Below are 16,532 nucleotides of genomic sequence, written 5' to 3' on the forward strand. Positions count from 1 at the left end.
CGACCTTGAGATGATATTTGATTGGTAAGTTGTCCTTTACTGATGGATTTCCATTTAGATTCTAGAGGAATATTTTTAAAAGTCTTTAAAGGACAGATAATTCAGCGACTTAAAGGGAAGTGGGAAAAAGAGTATACACAGAGGAACTGCAGCCGTGCTGTTTAGATGCTTACAGGGCTGCAGATCACCAGCGTTGCAAGTCCCCGACTCCCCACCCCCGCGGAAAGCCACGGTCATGGTCGCAGCAGTCCCGGGTTCGGGGATAGAATTCAGATGAGTTTCAGCCACCTTGTGGTATGAGCTACTCGATGGAATCTAGGAATGAATGGCCGCTCGTTTTCATCTCGGTTTTGTTTTCATGTTGTGACTTTATTTGTATCCTTATATTCGGAGACATTTTCATCCTAGCTCTGTTAGGGATCAGGTGGGTTGGGAAGATGAAGACAGAGTGCTAACTCAAGTCTGGCCCAAGGCACCATTTTTCATGGCCAGTCAGTGCCTCACAAGTATTCAGATCACCTGATCTTGCATATCAGTATTGCCTGTGAAGGGACAAGGCTCATGACTTGTGGACGGAGACAGTGGACTGAAGCTCCCGCCATCTCCCCCATCCACTCCTGGCTTCTGATCTAGTCCAGGGTCTGTCCTCCTCCAGGAAGGGGTTGTTACCATCTGCTGTGTTACACGTTAGTTTCCTGTCGCTGCCACAACAAATGACACAAACGTAGCGGGTTAAAGCAACACGAAGCTCTTAGGTTCCAGTTCTGTAGGTCGGAAGTCTGCTCTGGGTCTCACCCACATCATGATGTCAGCCAGGCAGCCTTCCTTTCTGGAACATTCTAGGAGGTTCTAGAGGAGACTCCATTCCTTGCCTTCTAGAGGCTCCCGGAGTTCTTTGGTTTATGGCCACCTCTCCTGTCTTCAGAGCCTCTTTGGCCATTTGTCTGTACTCATATCTCCCTCTGACCATAACTGGGAAAGGATCTCTTCCTTTTGTGCTTTTAAAGACCTGGGTGATTAAATCGGGCCCATTTGCATAATTCAGGTTAATCTCCCCAAGTCAAGGGCATTGATTTAATCACACCAGAAAAGCCCCTTTGCCATATAAGGTAACGTATTCATTGGTCCAGGTATTAGGACCTGGAGGTCACTGAGGAGGGCGGTTACTCTGCCCACCACAACTGCCTTCAGGAATTTTTTTAATAAAATGACTTTAAGTGAATAACTGTCCAGGGCAAACAGTTCTATTGACTTTTCCACTGCTGCGGGGATATAGTTCCAAACCTGCTGTGCAGTGGTCCTTGAATCTGGTTTTAATGGATCTTTCTGGACTCACTCCCGACACTGGCTTGTTGTCTAGCTGGGCTGGTCTCCCCACCGGCAGTGAGAAGGCAGGCCTTGAGCATTTACAGATGGCTGGGCTGTGTTTCCACTTTCGTCGTAACTTCCTGCCCGCCTTCTGTTTGTGGTTTAGGACCCCGTTCAGATTTCCACTGGCCACCAGAGCTTCCCCGGCTCTTCTTGCTCATTTCTTGTTCATAGTTTTCCAAATGGACTCTTTATCCATCCATTTATTTTGACACCTGTTGTTCTATTTTGCATTATTGACGTGTGTGTGTTTGTGTGTGTCTTTTCTCAGATCCTGAGCTACTGGGCTTCAAATAGCTCTCTGTGCGTTAATTACAGAGCTGCGTTATTACTTTGAAGATTCTAGATTTTTGTGATATAGAATCTTGGTTTCTCTTGAAGTAGCAGCCGCCTGATTTCTTTTAAACTGGGCTTAAATGATTTGGAACCTGTATTCTAAGATCGTGAAAGTAGCTAATTTTATGCTAAAATTAAGAAGTACAGACTGTAATTGTAAGAAGTACAGACTGAGTCATGCAGAGTTGAAATGTGCCCTTTGAAAATGACAGTGTGTCTTCTGTGCTCTTTATTTAAAACTAGCTGTTGATTCAGGCGCATAGTACACTTCTCAATCTCATTGGTTATTTGACAAAAAGATAGTCTTTTACTTTTTCTGTGTTGAATGTGGTTAACTTACCTCCTTTGCTCCCTGCTCTTTGCCCCCAAGTGTGTTCTGTGACCCTTACTGGCTTTACGTGCTGTCGTACAGAATTCCACCAAAGCGCCTCTCAAGAGATCGAATGTGGAGAAGGTAACTAATGTGCAGATCCTGGTACTCTTTGGCATCCTCCTGGTCATGGCCTTGGTGAGCTCGGTGGGAGCCCTGTACTGGAATGGGTCTCAAGGAGGAAAGAACTGGTACATCAAGAAGATGGGTAAGTGGCGAACGGACTCCTTGTTGAAGCTGACCATCCTTCCAAGTGTGATGTACGTGTGCGGGCCGTGCTCTCCTTCTCCGCCCGTTGGCTGTTGTAGACAATGCCCACCCTTCAAGAACCGAAAGATGAGTCACATGGCGCAGTGAAGGTGGACACATTTGGGGATCCTTTTATATTCAGATGATTTTTTAAAGATTTTATTTATTATTTTTGGCTGCATTCGGTCTTCGTTGCTGCGTGTGGGTTTTCTCTAGTTACGTCGAGTGGGGGCTCCTCTTCGTTGCGGTGCGCGGGCTTCTCATTGCGGTGGCTTCTCTTGTTGTGGAGCACGGGCTCTAGGCGCACGGGCTTCAGTAGTTGTGGCTCGCGGGCTCAGTAGCTGTGGCTTGCGGGCTCTAGAGCGCAGGCTCAGTAGTTGTGGCGCACGGGCTTAGTTGCTTCGCGGCATGTGGGATCTTCCTGGACCAGGACTCGAACCCATGTCCCCTGCATTGGCAGGCGGATTCTTAACCACTGTGCCACCAGGGAAGCCCTACTTTTTTAAATCTAAGAGAAAGCATAGAAAATATGTAATTATATGGTCTTTTATAAGTTCCTATATAATTACCTTTATTGCCCTCTGCTTCTTTACGTGGATTTAATTACTGTCTGGTGTCACTTCCTGTCATCCTGGAGGATTTCCTTTATTATTTCTTGTAAGGCAGACTGGATAGCAACAAATTATCCCAATTTTTATCTTAGAGTGTCTTAATTTCTCCTTTTGTCTTGTTTTTCTTTTTTTCTTTTTTCCCGCAGTACGCGGGCCTCTCACTGCCGTGGCCTCCCCCGCTGCGGAGCACAGGCTCCGGACGCGCAGGCTCAGTGGCCACGGCCCATGGGCCCAGCCGCTCCGCGGCACGCGGGATCCTCCGGACCGGGGCACGAACTTGCGTCCCCCGCACCGGCAGGTGGACTCCCAACCACCGCGCCACCAAGGAAGCCCTCCTTTGTTGTTTTTTTTTTTTTTTTGCGATACGCGGGCCTCTCACCGTTGTGGCCTCTCCCGTCGCGGAGCACAGGCTCCGGACGCGCAGCCTCAGCGGCCATGGCTCACGGGCCCAGCCGCTCCGCGGCACGCGGGATCCTCCCGGACCGGGGCACGAACCTGCGTCCCCCGCACCGGCAGGTGGACTCCCAACCACCGCGCCACCAAGGAAGCCCTCCTTTGTTTTTGAAGGATAGTTTTGCTGATACAGAATTCTTGTAGGAATTCTTGGTTGACATTCTTTTCTTTTCAGTACTTTGAATATACCGTCCTCTTTCCTTCTGACCTCCACTGTACCGATGAGGTCAGCTGTTACTCTTACTGAGTTTTCCCTTGTACGTGAGTCATTTTTTTATTGCTGCTTTCAACGTCTTCGTTGGTTTTCAGTAGTTTTGAGTTTATCCTGTTTGAAGTTTGTTGAGGTTTTTGGATATGCACATTAATAGTTTTCATCAAGCTTGTTTTTGACAATTTTGTCCAGTTTTATTGCTTTTTGTTTTGAGAGAAGATTTGCCAATCTCCTTACACAGCAATTCCAGAAGAATAAAATTTAATGACAAAAGTTTTTTGAATAATAAATTTGAATTTTAAAACTTTGGGATATTTTCTCGGGATGATTATTATTTCCATCTTTGTATATATTTTAATTAAACTGATGGAAACATCTTTTTCCCCTTTTCTAGTTACGTCATGTAGAAAACTCACACATTTTGAACTGCCCAGGAGTGTCCTTGTTGCTGCTTTACAGATGTGGGAAATGTGACTGGGACCTCAGTTGTAGCTTGGGTCAAAATCCTTGATTTTGGTTCTTAAAATCTGGATTTCAACCGTGTTGTATGTTTAGTGTCAAATGTGAAGACAGATACATTTGTTTACACGTTAGTTCCAAAATATCATGGTCTGGGTAAATAAACAGCATTGACACTATACTGGTATACAAGCTTTGTGGAAACTGTCATTTAAATTGCTCAGATAATGTCAAACTCCAGTACAGGGTGTGTGATTTACAGTGGAAGAATTAATTAATTGATTAATTAATTAATTTATTTTTGGCCCCATTCATAATGCTTTGTGCCTTGTTACCTTATTTAAAATATTTTATTTTATTTTATTTATTTTTGGCTGTGTTGGGTCTTCGTTGCCGTGTGCGGGCTTCTCATAGCGGTGGCTTCTCTTGTTGCAGAGCCTGGGCTCTAGGCGCGCAGGCTTCAATGGTTGTGATACGAGGGCTCAGTAGTTGTGGCTCATGGGCTCTAGAGCGCAGGCTCAGTAGTTGTAGCGCACGGGCTTAGTTGCTCCATGGGATGTGGGATCTTCCCAGACCAGGGCTCGAACCCATGTCCGCTGCATTGGCAGGCGGATTCTTTTTTTTTTTTTTTGTGGTACGCGGGCCTGTCACTGTTGTAGCCTCTCCCGTTGCGGAGCACAGGCTCTGGACGCGCAGGCTCAGTGCCCATGGCTCACGGGCCCAGCCGCACCGCGGCATGTGGGATCCTCCCCGGACCAGGGCACGAACCCGTGTCCCCTTCATCGTCAGGCGGACTCTCAACCACTGCGCCACCAGGGAAGTCCCCTGTCCTTTTTTCTGCATCCGTTTTAGTTAGCTGCCCTCTCTCTATCCTCCAGGACTTGTCTGTAGCCTCTTCTGGGCGGCCTTCAGTGACTGGGCCTCCGCATCAAAACCCTTGTGCCTCGGTTTCCTCAGTGCCCTGTGAAGCCCTTGTTAGCCCGTGTGCCCTGCAGCACGGTCACCCCCCTACCCCGCAGCCTCCTCTGGGAAGCCAGCTCTGTGTTGGAAGGAATTGTGGCATCACGGTCTTTGTATCCACAGTTCATGCCACAGAGTAGGTGCTCAGTAACTATTTTAACTTGAATCTCTAAATGTATACTTAAGCCAATAAACTTTTCTGTGAACATCTTTCAGAAAAATTCCAGCATCGTAAAGTACAAGGAAACTGAGCAGAGACTAAGCTCTGCAGATATTCTGGTTTTCTTCCACAGACACGAGCTCAGACAATTTTGGATATAACCTGTTGACCTTCATCATCTTGTACAACAATCTGATTCCCATCAGTCTACTGGTGACCCTCGAGGTTGTGAAGTACACACAAGCCCTCTTCATAAACTGGGTGAGTGTCACACCTGGCTGGAAGCTGAGGTGCTGGGCACGTGTCAGCTGCCATTTCCTAATACCCTCCTGGAGCCTCAGTGATGGAATTCAGCTCCCAGAAAAGGAAGAATGTCGTTAATTACGATTCAGTCTGGGAGTTGAACTGCCTGGAGAATGGGCAAGGGTGTCCCTGAGCCAGTGGTATCTGTGACTAGTCACCTAATGTCTTCTTGGGCTGTGAAATGGGCAGGGCAGGGGCTCTGAGGGGAATCAGTGGAGAAATGGAGCAGAGTGTGTAGCAGGTGCCTGTCTTCTGGGGAGGGGGGCTGAAGTCGCTGCAGCTGTTCATGCTTTAAATTCTCCCTAGTGCTGAAGTAACGTCCTCTTAAGTGTGTCTACTTACGTGTCCCCTATCTGTCAAAATTCATGGTGACAGTAATTTGGATTCTGTTGCAAGAGTCGAGGTAGAATTTTCAAGGAACTGCCATGGCCATTGAGCACCCGACCTCAGCAGCCAGTATTTGGAGACCAGACACTTTGATGTGTGTTTTTTATTTGAGCTTCACAACAATCCTGTGAATGAGGTGTTCGCTAAACTCAGAAGTGTGAGTTAGTCTAGGTCAGGAGATGATCACCTTGAAGCCAAATCATCTAGATATAAATAAATACCATGCTTTCCTCTGTATCTCAGTGTTTCTCTACACTAATAGACACTGTATGTTCACCCCCACATGAAAAACTAACATTTATATTGAGTTGTATGTTTTTAGTTTCTTCTTAATGGAAATGAGGAATCGGTGGTAGATAATTTCTGAAGTGCCCCGCTTCTCTCTTTCAGGACACAGATATGTATTATCTAGGAAATGACACTCCTGCCATGGCCAGGACATCAAACCTTAATGAAGAGCTTGGGCAGGTGAGAGCCTCTTTGGGGACTTTGAGAACGGTGTATGAACACGGTGGCAGACAAGTGTTGGAAGAACCACGGAGAGATTTTGTAAAAATAGTTCTCCATAAAGGTGGTTTTGATGTCTATAAGAGCTCTGTAGTACTTGGAGGTACTATTAAATACAAATGTTAATTGATTTTGACTTACTTTTTGAGGCATGGGTATATCTTATCAGCTGGAAGATTCCTGCGACAAATTTAGTGCAAAAAAATACAGTGCAACATTACTTTGGACTCTTAAAATTGTTAATCAGGGGCAAGTAAAGGGAAAATAATGGTTAAGATCCTCGGATATTGGGTAATCGTACAGAATATGTGGGGGCTGATTTGAAGGGCATAAATCCGTACAGTCTCTCACGTGTTCCAGGTTTTATCTCTGGAACATTTCAGGGAACCGGTTTCTTTCCCACCATCACCCTTAAACCCCTGCTGCCTTTACTGATGCATTGTGTCTTCATCTTCTGTTGAAATCACTGCAAGGAATACCTCTTTTGAATGCATTGCAATTACAGATCATAATTTCATTTTATAAATCTTATGTGAACCTCCCAACAACCCCGGGAGGTGAGTGCGGTATATATATGTATCAGATGAAATTTACCTCCTGTTTGAAGCCTTCTCCAGACTTCCAGGAAAGTTAATAACTCTGTTCTCAGTTGCCGTTGAACTGGACCTGGATGATTGAACGATTCAACATACTCAAGCACCCAGGATGAAATAGTTCATCCTAATTGGGAATAGGGAAAGCTTTCATGGGGGAGTTAATTTTGAGTTGGGACTTAAAGGATACCTTAGTGTTCAATAGACACAAGGATAGAAAATGCTAATAATTCCTTATTATAAAATGTCATTTTTAAATATTTTCATATCATCTTTAAATTTTTTAAGAAAGAGGCAGAAAGAAATACTGCTTATTGGAAGGCTGATCCCACTGAGCTTTTTGTACCCCTAGACTTGCTGCATAGAAAACTTATATAAAAACTTACTATTTATAGTTAAAGCATTCATTATCCACAGTGTACTGATTTCATATTTCTAGGTACTATTTGACTTCTTTAGGATCATTAATAATCTTTCTTTACTTAAAGGGCCTTGAATTGCTTTAAAAATAATTCTCAGTGTATTTGCTTATATTGTATCAGTAAGAAAAAGTACAGTACACACTTCATGGTATTAATCCCTCTTCTACAAAGTGGGGCAATGTGGCTTCCCCAGAACAGGTCTCGGGGATCACTGGAGTCTCCCTCACATCCTGCCGCAATCATGACCCCTCTTTAGAAAATCCCTGAGAAACTGGAATCTTTCCTGGAGACAATTCTGTTGATTCCTCCCTCTCACCCATCCATGATGTAATTTCCCAGAAAGTTACACGTAGAATGATGTTACTTATCTTCTGGCCCAAACTTTTATTTCATAGACATGGAAATTGAGTCCAAGTAGGGTGAGGTGACTTTTCCTGAGCCCACAGGGCTGGTTAGTATCCAGAGGCTGACCTGGACTCTCTTCCTTTGTGGTCCTGAGTCCTTTCTCCCCCTCCCTCTCACAGCATCCCCCCGGGGGGACAAAACTCACACAGCACACGTACATTTGGGTTCATCTCTTTTGCAGTTAATCATGTCAAAATGGTTTGCTTATTAACCTCCACAGGAATTTCTCTTTTCACCTTTGTGTATCGAGAGCTTAGTGTGTTATGTGTGTAAAACTTCGTGCCTTGGAAAGTTATATAATCTGTAGCAGTTCCAAGCTGCCTTCACGTAACCTCACTGTGATCGTGATCGAGAGGCTTCGTGTTTGTTCCGTGCTGTTTCAGGATAGGTCTTCTTAGCCCAACTAGGGGATGGATTCTGAGAAAGAAATATATTGTGGTTGCCAGAGTCTGAGCTTGTTGTCTTGACATATTGGACACAAGAACGAATTCTGTATAAGTGTCATTGAGATGCCTAGTGGCAGGACTTGGTTCTTACGGATCTGAAATGGATCCAGAGCTGTTACTGAAGCCTCCTTTGTACATTTCCACACAATTGGACTCTAGAATTGGTTGTTGAAATGGTTTTTAAGTGGCCTAAGCATTAAAGTCTATTAATTTTTTAATAATACATAATTATTACATATAACATATATATAATTATAAAATATATTTTGCTCGCTTAAGGGAACTTACCTTTGAAAACTAATACAGATTTTGAAAAACACAGAAGAAAAGACTTCATTTGTTGGTCTCTTACGTTCTTGGTGTATGTTTTTTCCTTTTCTCTGATTTAGGTAAAATACCTGTTTTCTGACAAAACTGGAACTCTTACATGCAATATCATGAACTTCAAGAAGTGTAGCATTGCTGGGGTAACCTATGGGTGAGTGTCTCGATCACTTTCTGAAAATTTTATTTGTATTCTTCCAACAAAATAAGTTTATTTTTAGCTGCTTAGTCAAATACCTTGACTTTCTGATACTTTGAAAGGACATTTATAAGGGATGTAGATGTGTAATTACTGCTGACGGTGTTTAAAACTGAATGGGTCCCAATTTAGACCAGTTAAAACATGGTTTATTCCTGCAAATACTAACCTAGTGAGAAATCTCAAGGAATCTATAAATTTATATTTCTAATCTAATTATACATTTCTTACTCATGTTTCGATCTGAATGCCATTTTTTTTTAAATTGAGGTATAATGGACATGTAAAGTTATATTAGTTTTAGGTGTACAACATAATGATTTGATATTTGTGTATATTGCAAAACAATCACCACAGTAAATCTAGTTAACTTGTCAGCATACATAATTAGAAATTCTTTTTTTCTTGTGATGGAATTTGTAAGATTTACCCTCCTGGCAATTTTCAAGTTTGCAATAGAGCATTTAAAAAATTTTTTTAACAGTTTTTTTAAAAAAATTATAAATGTATGTACTTATTTATTTTTGGCTGCGTTGGGTCTTCGCTGCTGTGCGCAGGCTTTCTCTAGTTGCGGCGAGCGGGGGTGACTCTTCGTGGCAGTGCACGGGCTTCTCGTTGCGGTGGCTTCTCTTGTTGCAGAGCACGGGCTCTCGGCAAAGGGCTTCAGTAGTGGTGGCTCACGGGCTCAGTAGTTGTGGCTCGTGGGCTCTAGAGTGCAGGCTCAGTAGTTGTGGCACATGGGCTTAGTTGCTCCACAGCATGTGGGATCTTCTCGGACCAGGGCTCGAACCCATGACCCCTGTGTTGGCAGGTGGATTCTTAACCACTGTGCCACCAGGGAAGTCCCTGTAATAGAACATTATTAACTATAGTCACCATGCTGTATGTTACATCCTCATGCCTTATTTATTTTATATCTGGAAGTTTGTACCTTTTGACCCCCTTCACCCATTTCACCCACCCCCATCCCTGCATCTGGCAATTACCAACCTGTTTTCTTTATCTTTGAGCTTGGTTGTTGTTGTTTTTAGATTCTACGTGTAAGTGAAATCATACAGTATTTGTCTTTCTCTGTCTGATTTATTTCCTTAGCATAATGCCCTCAGGGTCCATCCATGTTGTTGAAAATGGCAAGGTTTCATTCTTTTTTATGGCTGAATAGTATTCCATTGCATATATACCATTTTCTTTATTCATTCACTCATCGATGGACACTCAGGTTGTTCCCATGTCTTGGCTATTGTAAATAATGCTGCAATGGACATGGGGGTGCATAGATATCTTTTAGAGATACTGTTTTTGTTTTTTTCAGATATATACCCAGAAGTAGAATTGGTGGGTCATATGAAAGTTCTATTTTTAATTTTTGAGGAACCGCCATACTGTTTTCCATAGTGGTTGTACCAATTTACATTCCCACCAACAGTGCACAAGGGTTCTCTTTTCTCCACATCCTTGTCAACATTTATTTCTTGTTTTTTTTTTGGTAATAGCTATTCTAACAGATGTGAGGTTTTGATTTGAATTTCCCTGATGATCAGTGATGTTGAGCATCTTTTTGCATACCTGTTGGCCTGCTGTATATGTTCTTTGGAAAAATGTCTATTCAGAACTTCTGCCCATTTTTAAATTGGATTTTTTTTTGCTATTGAGTTGTATGAGTTCTTTATGTATTTTAGATATTAACCCCTTATCAGCTTTATAATTTCTAATTTAGGATGGGAGCAAATATTTTCTCCTGTTTGGTGGGTTGCCTTTTCATTTTGTTGATGGTTTCCTGTGCTGTGCAGAAGCTTTTTAGTTTGATGTGGTCCCACTTCTTTATTTTTACTTCGCTTTTGGTGTCAGATCCAAAAACTCATCGCCAAGACCAATATCAAGGAGCTTATCACCTATGTATTCTTCTAGGAGTTTGACGGTTTCAGCTCTTACATTCAAGTCTTTAATCCATTTTGAGTTAGTTTTTGTGTATGTTGTAAGATAATAGTACAGTTTCATTCTTTTGCATGTGGTTGTCCAGTTTTCCCAACAGCATTTATTGAAGAGACTGTCCTTTCCCATTGTATATTCTTGGCTCCTTTGTCATAAATTAATTGATCATATATGCATGGGTTTGTTTCTGGGCTCGCTGTTCTATTCCATAGATCTATGTATCTGTTGTTATTCCAGTACCATACTGTTTGGACTACTATAGCTCTGTAATATAGTTTTAAATTAGGGCACGTGATGCATCCAGCTATGTTCTTATTTCTCAAGATTGTTTTGGCAAATCAGCCTCTTTTGTGGGTCTGGATAAATTTTAGGATTTTTTATTCTGTTTCTGTGAAAAGTGCCACTGGAATTTTGATAGGGATTGCATTGAGTCTGTAGATTGCTTTGGGTAGTATGGACGTTTTAGCATTATTAATTCTTACAATCCATGAGCATGGAATATCTTTCCATTTACTTGTGTCTTTTAAAACTTCTTAACGTATTACCGTTTTCAGTGTATAGATCTTTAATCTCCTTGGTTGAATTTATTCCTAGGTATTTTATTTTTTTGATGCAGTTGTAAATGGGATTTTTAAAAAAAAATTATTTTTATTTTTGGCTGCATTGGGTCTTCGTTGCTACATGCTGGCTTTCTCTACTTGCAGAGAGAGGTGGCTACTCTTAGTTGCAGTGCGTGGGCTTCTCATTGCAGTGGCTTCTCTTGTTGAGGAGCACAGGCTCTAGGCGCACAGGCTTCAGTAGTTGTGGCTCGCAGGCTCTAGAGCGCAGGCTCAGTAGTTGTGGCACACGGGCTTAGTTGCTCCGCGGCATGTGGGATCTTCCCGGACCAGGGTTCGAACCCGTGTCCCTTGCATTGGCAAGCAGATCCTTAACCACTGCTCCCCCAGGGAAGCCCCGTAAATGGGGTTTTTTAAAAAAAATTCTCTCTGTTAATTCTTTATTAATATATAGAAATGCAACAGATTTTTGTATATTGATTTTGTATCCTGCAACTTTACTGAATTTGGTTAGTTCTAACAGATTGTTGGTGGAATCTTTTAGGATTTTCTATATATAATATCATGTCATCTGCAAATAGTGACAGTTTTACTTCTTCTTTCCTATTTAGATGCCTTTTACTTCTTTTTCTTGCCTAATTGCTCTGGCTAGGACTTCTAATACTATGTTGAAAAAAGAATATGAGAGTGGGCATCTTTGTCTTGTTCCTGATCTTAGAGGAAAATCTTTCAGTTTTTCACTGTTGAGTATGATGTTAACTGTGGGCTTGTCATATATGGTCTTTCTTATATTGGGGTACATTCCCTCTGTACCTATTTTGTTGAGTGTTTTTTTTATCATATATGAATGTTGAATTTTATCAGATGGTTTTTCTGCATCTGTTGAGGTGATTATATGATTTTATCCTTCATTTAGTTAATGTGGTGTTGTCATACTGATTTGCAGATATGAAATCAATCTTGCAACCCTGGAATAAATCCCACTTGATCATTGTGTGTGATGATCCTTTCAGTGTATTGTTGAATTTGGTTTGCTCATATCTTGCTGAGGATTTTTGTGTCTATGTTCTTCAGGGATATTGACCTGTAGTTTTCTTTTCTTATGGTGGTCTTTCTGGTATCGGGGCAGTGCTGGCCTTGTAAAATGAATTGGAAGTGTTCCCCACTCTTCTATTTTTTGGAAGAGGTTGAAAATGGTATTAATTCTTCTTTGAATGTTTGGTAGAATTCGCTAGTGAAGGCTTCTGGTCCCAGACTTTTGTTGGGAGGTTTTTGATTACTGATTCAATCCTTTACTAGTAATCAGTATGTTCAGGTTTTCTGTTTCTTCATGATTCAGAAGATAGGTAGGTTGTATATCGTTAGGAATTTGTTTCTTCTAGGCTGTCAAACTTGTTGGCATATAATTGTTCATAGTAGTCTCTTATGATCCTATTATTTCTGTGATGTCAGTTGTAATGTCTTCTCTTTCATTTCTGATTGAGTCCTCTTTTGTTCTTGGTGAGTCTAGCTAAAGGTTTCTTAACTTTTCTTTTTTATCTATAAATTTATTTATTTATTTTTGGCTGCATTGGGTCTTCGTTGCTGCACGTGGGCTTTCTCTAGTTGTGGTGAGCGGGGGCTACTCTTCGTTGCAGTGCGCAGGCTTCTCATTGCTGTGGCTTCTCCCATTGTGGAGCTCGGACTCTAGGCCTTGTGGGCTCTAGAGAGCAGGCTCAGCAGTTGTGGCACACGGGCTTAGTTGCTCCGCGGCATGTGGGATCTTCCTGGACCAGGGCTCGAACCTGTGTCCCCTGCATTGGCAGGCGGATTCTTATCCACGGAGCCACTAGGAAAGTCCCAAGTGTTCTTAACTTTATCTTTTGAAGAACCAGCTTTTAGTTTCAGTTTTTTTTTTTTTCTATTGACTTTTGAGTCTCTGTTTCATTTATTCTGCTTTAATCTTTATTTCCTTCCTTCTAACTTTGAGTTTCATTTGTTCTTTTCTAGTTCTTTTAGGTATAATGTTACGTTGTTTATTTGAGATTTTTTTTTGTTTCTTGAGGTAGGCATTTATTGCTATGGACTTCTCAGAACTGCTTTTGCTGCATCCTGTAAGTTTTGGTATGTTGTATTTCCATTTTCATGTGTCTCTAGGTAGTTTTTGATTACATGTTTGATTTCTTCATGGATCCATTGGTTGCTCAGTCACATGTTGTCCAGTCTACACATATTTGTGAGTCTTCCATTTTTTGGTGATTGAGTTCCAGTTTCATACCCTTGTGGTAGGAAAAGAAGCTTGGTATTTCAGTCTTCTTGAATTTACTAAGACTTGTTCGGGGCCTAACGTATGATCTATGCTGGAGCTTGTTCTTTGTGGGAATATCTGTGTTTTTGATCACAGTTTTGTAACCATTCTGTTTCTCTCTCTCTGTCAGTCATTTTCCAGAATTGGCAAGGGAGCCATCATCAGATGATTTCTGGTAAGTAGACTTTAGCAGTTCTTGACACTTTAGTGGGAAAGACTTGGGAACAATTTATATTGGCACTTCTGACTTGAATATTTTGAAAATAAAAGTTGCATGTGTTATTTCAAGAGAGAACCAGAATAAAATTGAAACATGAATGTGGTTTTAAAAGCCCTGTGGTACTACAAGGCTTTAACGAAAATATCCAGCTATCGGTCTGATATATCCACTCACTTTCCACTTCTTAGTGTAATGTCTTCAAGGTTGTACCATACATGTTGTAGCATGTATCAGAATTTCATTTATTTTAAAGGCTGAGTAATATTCCATATATGTATATACCACATTTTGTTTATTCATCTGTTGATGGGCACTTGGGTTATTTCCGTCTTTTGGCTATTGTGAATAATGCTTCTATGAACATTGATGTACAGGTATCTGAGTTTCTGCTCTTACATATTTTGGGATTATGCCTGAAAGTGGAATTGCTGGCTCATGTGGTAATTCCATGTTTAACTGTTTGAGGAACCACCAAACTATTTTTCATAGCAGTTCTACCATTTTACATTCCTGCTGGTAATGCACAGTTTTCCCACGTCCTCATAACACTTGTTAATTTCTGTTTGTCTTTCATGTATATAGTAGCCATCCCAATGGCTGTGAATTGTGGTTTTGATTTGCATTTCCTTTAAGACTAGTGGTGTTCTCTGCTAACGTTTTAAGATTTTTACACCAAGAAAGCTGATTGCTGGGGCCATGTATGTAGGGGGGACAGCCAGGACTGTTTTATTAGAGGATCTCTGATGTTAGCATCTGTGTGTCTTTCTTTTGAGCCGATCAGTCATCTTCTTGCAAGAGGACCTCTCCAGTTTCCTGCCAAGCGCTGTAAATCTGGCTGAAGGTGTTATGGGAACTGCATGGAGGCAGAGGGTTGTTGATCATAGCTTTCAATGTATACAGTGTTTCACTTAAAACTCCGGTTTAGGGAGGATGCTGTGTCCTGTCCACCTGTGCGCTCAGTGTTTCTGGGTCCAGGGCTCCTCTGGTTTAGGCTCTCTGGAGGATAGACCTTCATTTCATTCCGGGGGCAGAGGGTTCAGGTGCCTGGCTGCCTGGGACGAGGGAGGTTTCTCACAGACTCAGTCTTGGTCAGGTGGACTTGGAGCCTGTCCTGTTTTCCACCTTCCCTTTGTCTCACAGGTACCTCGTGCTGCCACGTCCTCAGCTTCCACCAGGGTCCTGCTGGGGTCAGCAGCTTGCATTTTAGGTGCTTCCCCTTGCAAGCTGTTGGTTTCTGTTTTCTCTGCTGCCCTAAACTCTGATATCTCTTCAGCATTCCGCTTGACATCAGCTCTGCTGTCATCTTGTCTTCCCTTGTCTTTGTCCTGAAGACGGGGTTTCAGGAAGAAGGGAGCGTACTCAGCCCTTCGCGTCTCGTCAGTGTGACGGCGCGGAGCCATCGCGTCACGTTTCCTTTTTTGTAATTATTTGCCCCCTTTTTCTCTTTCACATACAAGCTCTGGCCACGAGTGGCTGCATGGAGACATTTGCCACAATTCCTCCCGTTTTACGTGCTTGGAGCAAGCACGCTGGGGAGTTCTCCCTGGTAGATGCAGGGGCCAACAGAAATGGTACAGCCATGGCGTTCATCCTTGCATCTCTTCTCCTTGTAACTACAGATCCTCCTCCATTTACAATGGAGTTATGTCCTGACGAGCCCGTCGTAAGTTGAAAAGATCAGAATTCAAAAGTGCATTTAATACCCCAAAGCTACCAAACATCACAGCTTGGGACAGCCTACGTACAGCGTGCTCAGAACACTTAACGTTAGCCCACCGTTGGGCAGTATCAGCCCATTTCATAGTAAGGCATTGAATAGCTTATGTAATTTATGGACTACTGTCCTGCAAATGAAAAGCAGAGTGGCTGTCTGGGTCCAGCGTGGTTGTACGTCTATGGGTCGTTCTCCCTCGTGATGGTGGGGCTGACTGGGGCTGCGCGTGTCGCCCGGCATCACGAGAGAGCGTTGTCCCACGTGTCGCCAGCCTGGAGAAAGATGAGCATTCAAAGTTCGAAGTACGGTTTCTACTGAATGCATATCAGTTTCGCACCATCATAAAGTTGAAGAATTGTTAAGTCGAAACATCGTAAGTCAGGGACCATCTGCATTTTGTTTATAGTCGGGTTAAAGATTTACTGCCTTGAGGTTTGAAATCATAGCGAGTATTTCAAATCTTGAAAAGTTTAATACAAAGTTAGACGCTTTTTAGGTGTGGTTCTTCCTGAAGACGGACTCTTACTAGGTGTGAGTTATCTTGAAGGAACTTTTGAGCTGAGTAAGTATCTTCTGTTCTCTCTTCAGCCGGATACCTCCTCCGCCTAGTGACTCATGTGACTTTGATGACCCCAGACTCCTGAAGAACATTGAGGATCATCATGTAAGGCTGCCATTTGCTTCTAGAACTTTATTTTATTTTTATATGTTTATTGGAGAATACTGGATTTACAATATGTTAGTTTCAGATGTACAGCAAAGTGTATCCGTTACACATATACGTAGACCCACTCTTTTTCAGATTCTTTTCCCATGTAGGTTATTACAGAGTAATGAGTTCCCTGTGCTATACAGTTGGTCCTTATTAGTTATCTTTTTTATATATAGTAGTGTGTAGAGATTGTCATACTAAGTGAAGTAAGTCAGACAAAGAAAGACATATCGTGTGCCACTTATATGTGGAATCTAATAAACGATACACATGAACTTATTTACAAAACAGAAGCAGACGCACAGATCTCAAAATCAAATTTATGGTTACCAAAGAGGAAACACGGG

The 16,532-nt window shown here is 42.2% G+C and overlaps 1 protein-coding gene across 1 annotated transcript in view; it reads left to right on the forward strand.

The window, feature by feature from the left end:
- Positions 1 to 16,532, forward strand: part of ATP8A2 (ATPase phospholipid transporting 8A2) — a 438,273-nt gene that overhangs the window by 44,336 nt on the left and 377,405 nt on the right. The window contains exons 11-16 of the mRNA XM_079903371.1: positions 2,117 to 2,282; positions 5,311 to 5,438; positions 6,258 to 6,335; positions 8,630 to 8,718; positions 13,670 to 13,714; positions 16,062 to 16,137. Of these exons, the coding sequence (XP_079759497.1) occupies positions 2,117 to 2,282; positions 5,311 to 5,438; positions 6,258 to 6,335; positions 8,630 to 8,718; positions 13,670 to 13,714; positions 16,062 to 16,137 (582 nt within the window). The remainder of the gene's footprint in view (positions 1 to 2,116; positions 2,283 to 5,310; positions 5,439 to 6,257; positions 6,336 to 8,629; positions 8,719 to 13,669; positions 13,715 to 16,061; positions 16,138 to 16,532) is intronic.

This window comes from Stenella coeruleoalba (genome assembly GCF_951394435.1).
Source record: "Stenella coeruleoalba genome assembly, chromosome: 18".
Classification (NCBI taxonomy): Eukaryota; Metazoa; Chordata; class Mammalia; order Artiodactyla; family Delphinidae; genus Stenella; species Stenella coeruleoalba.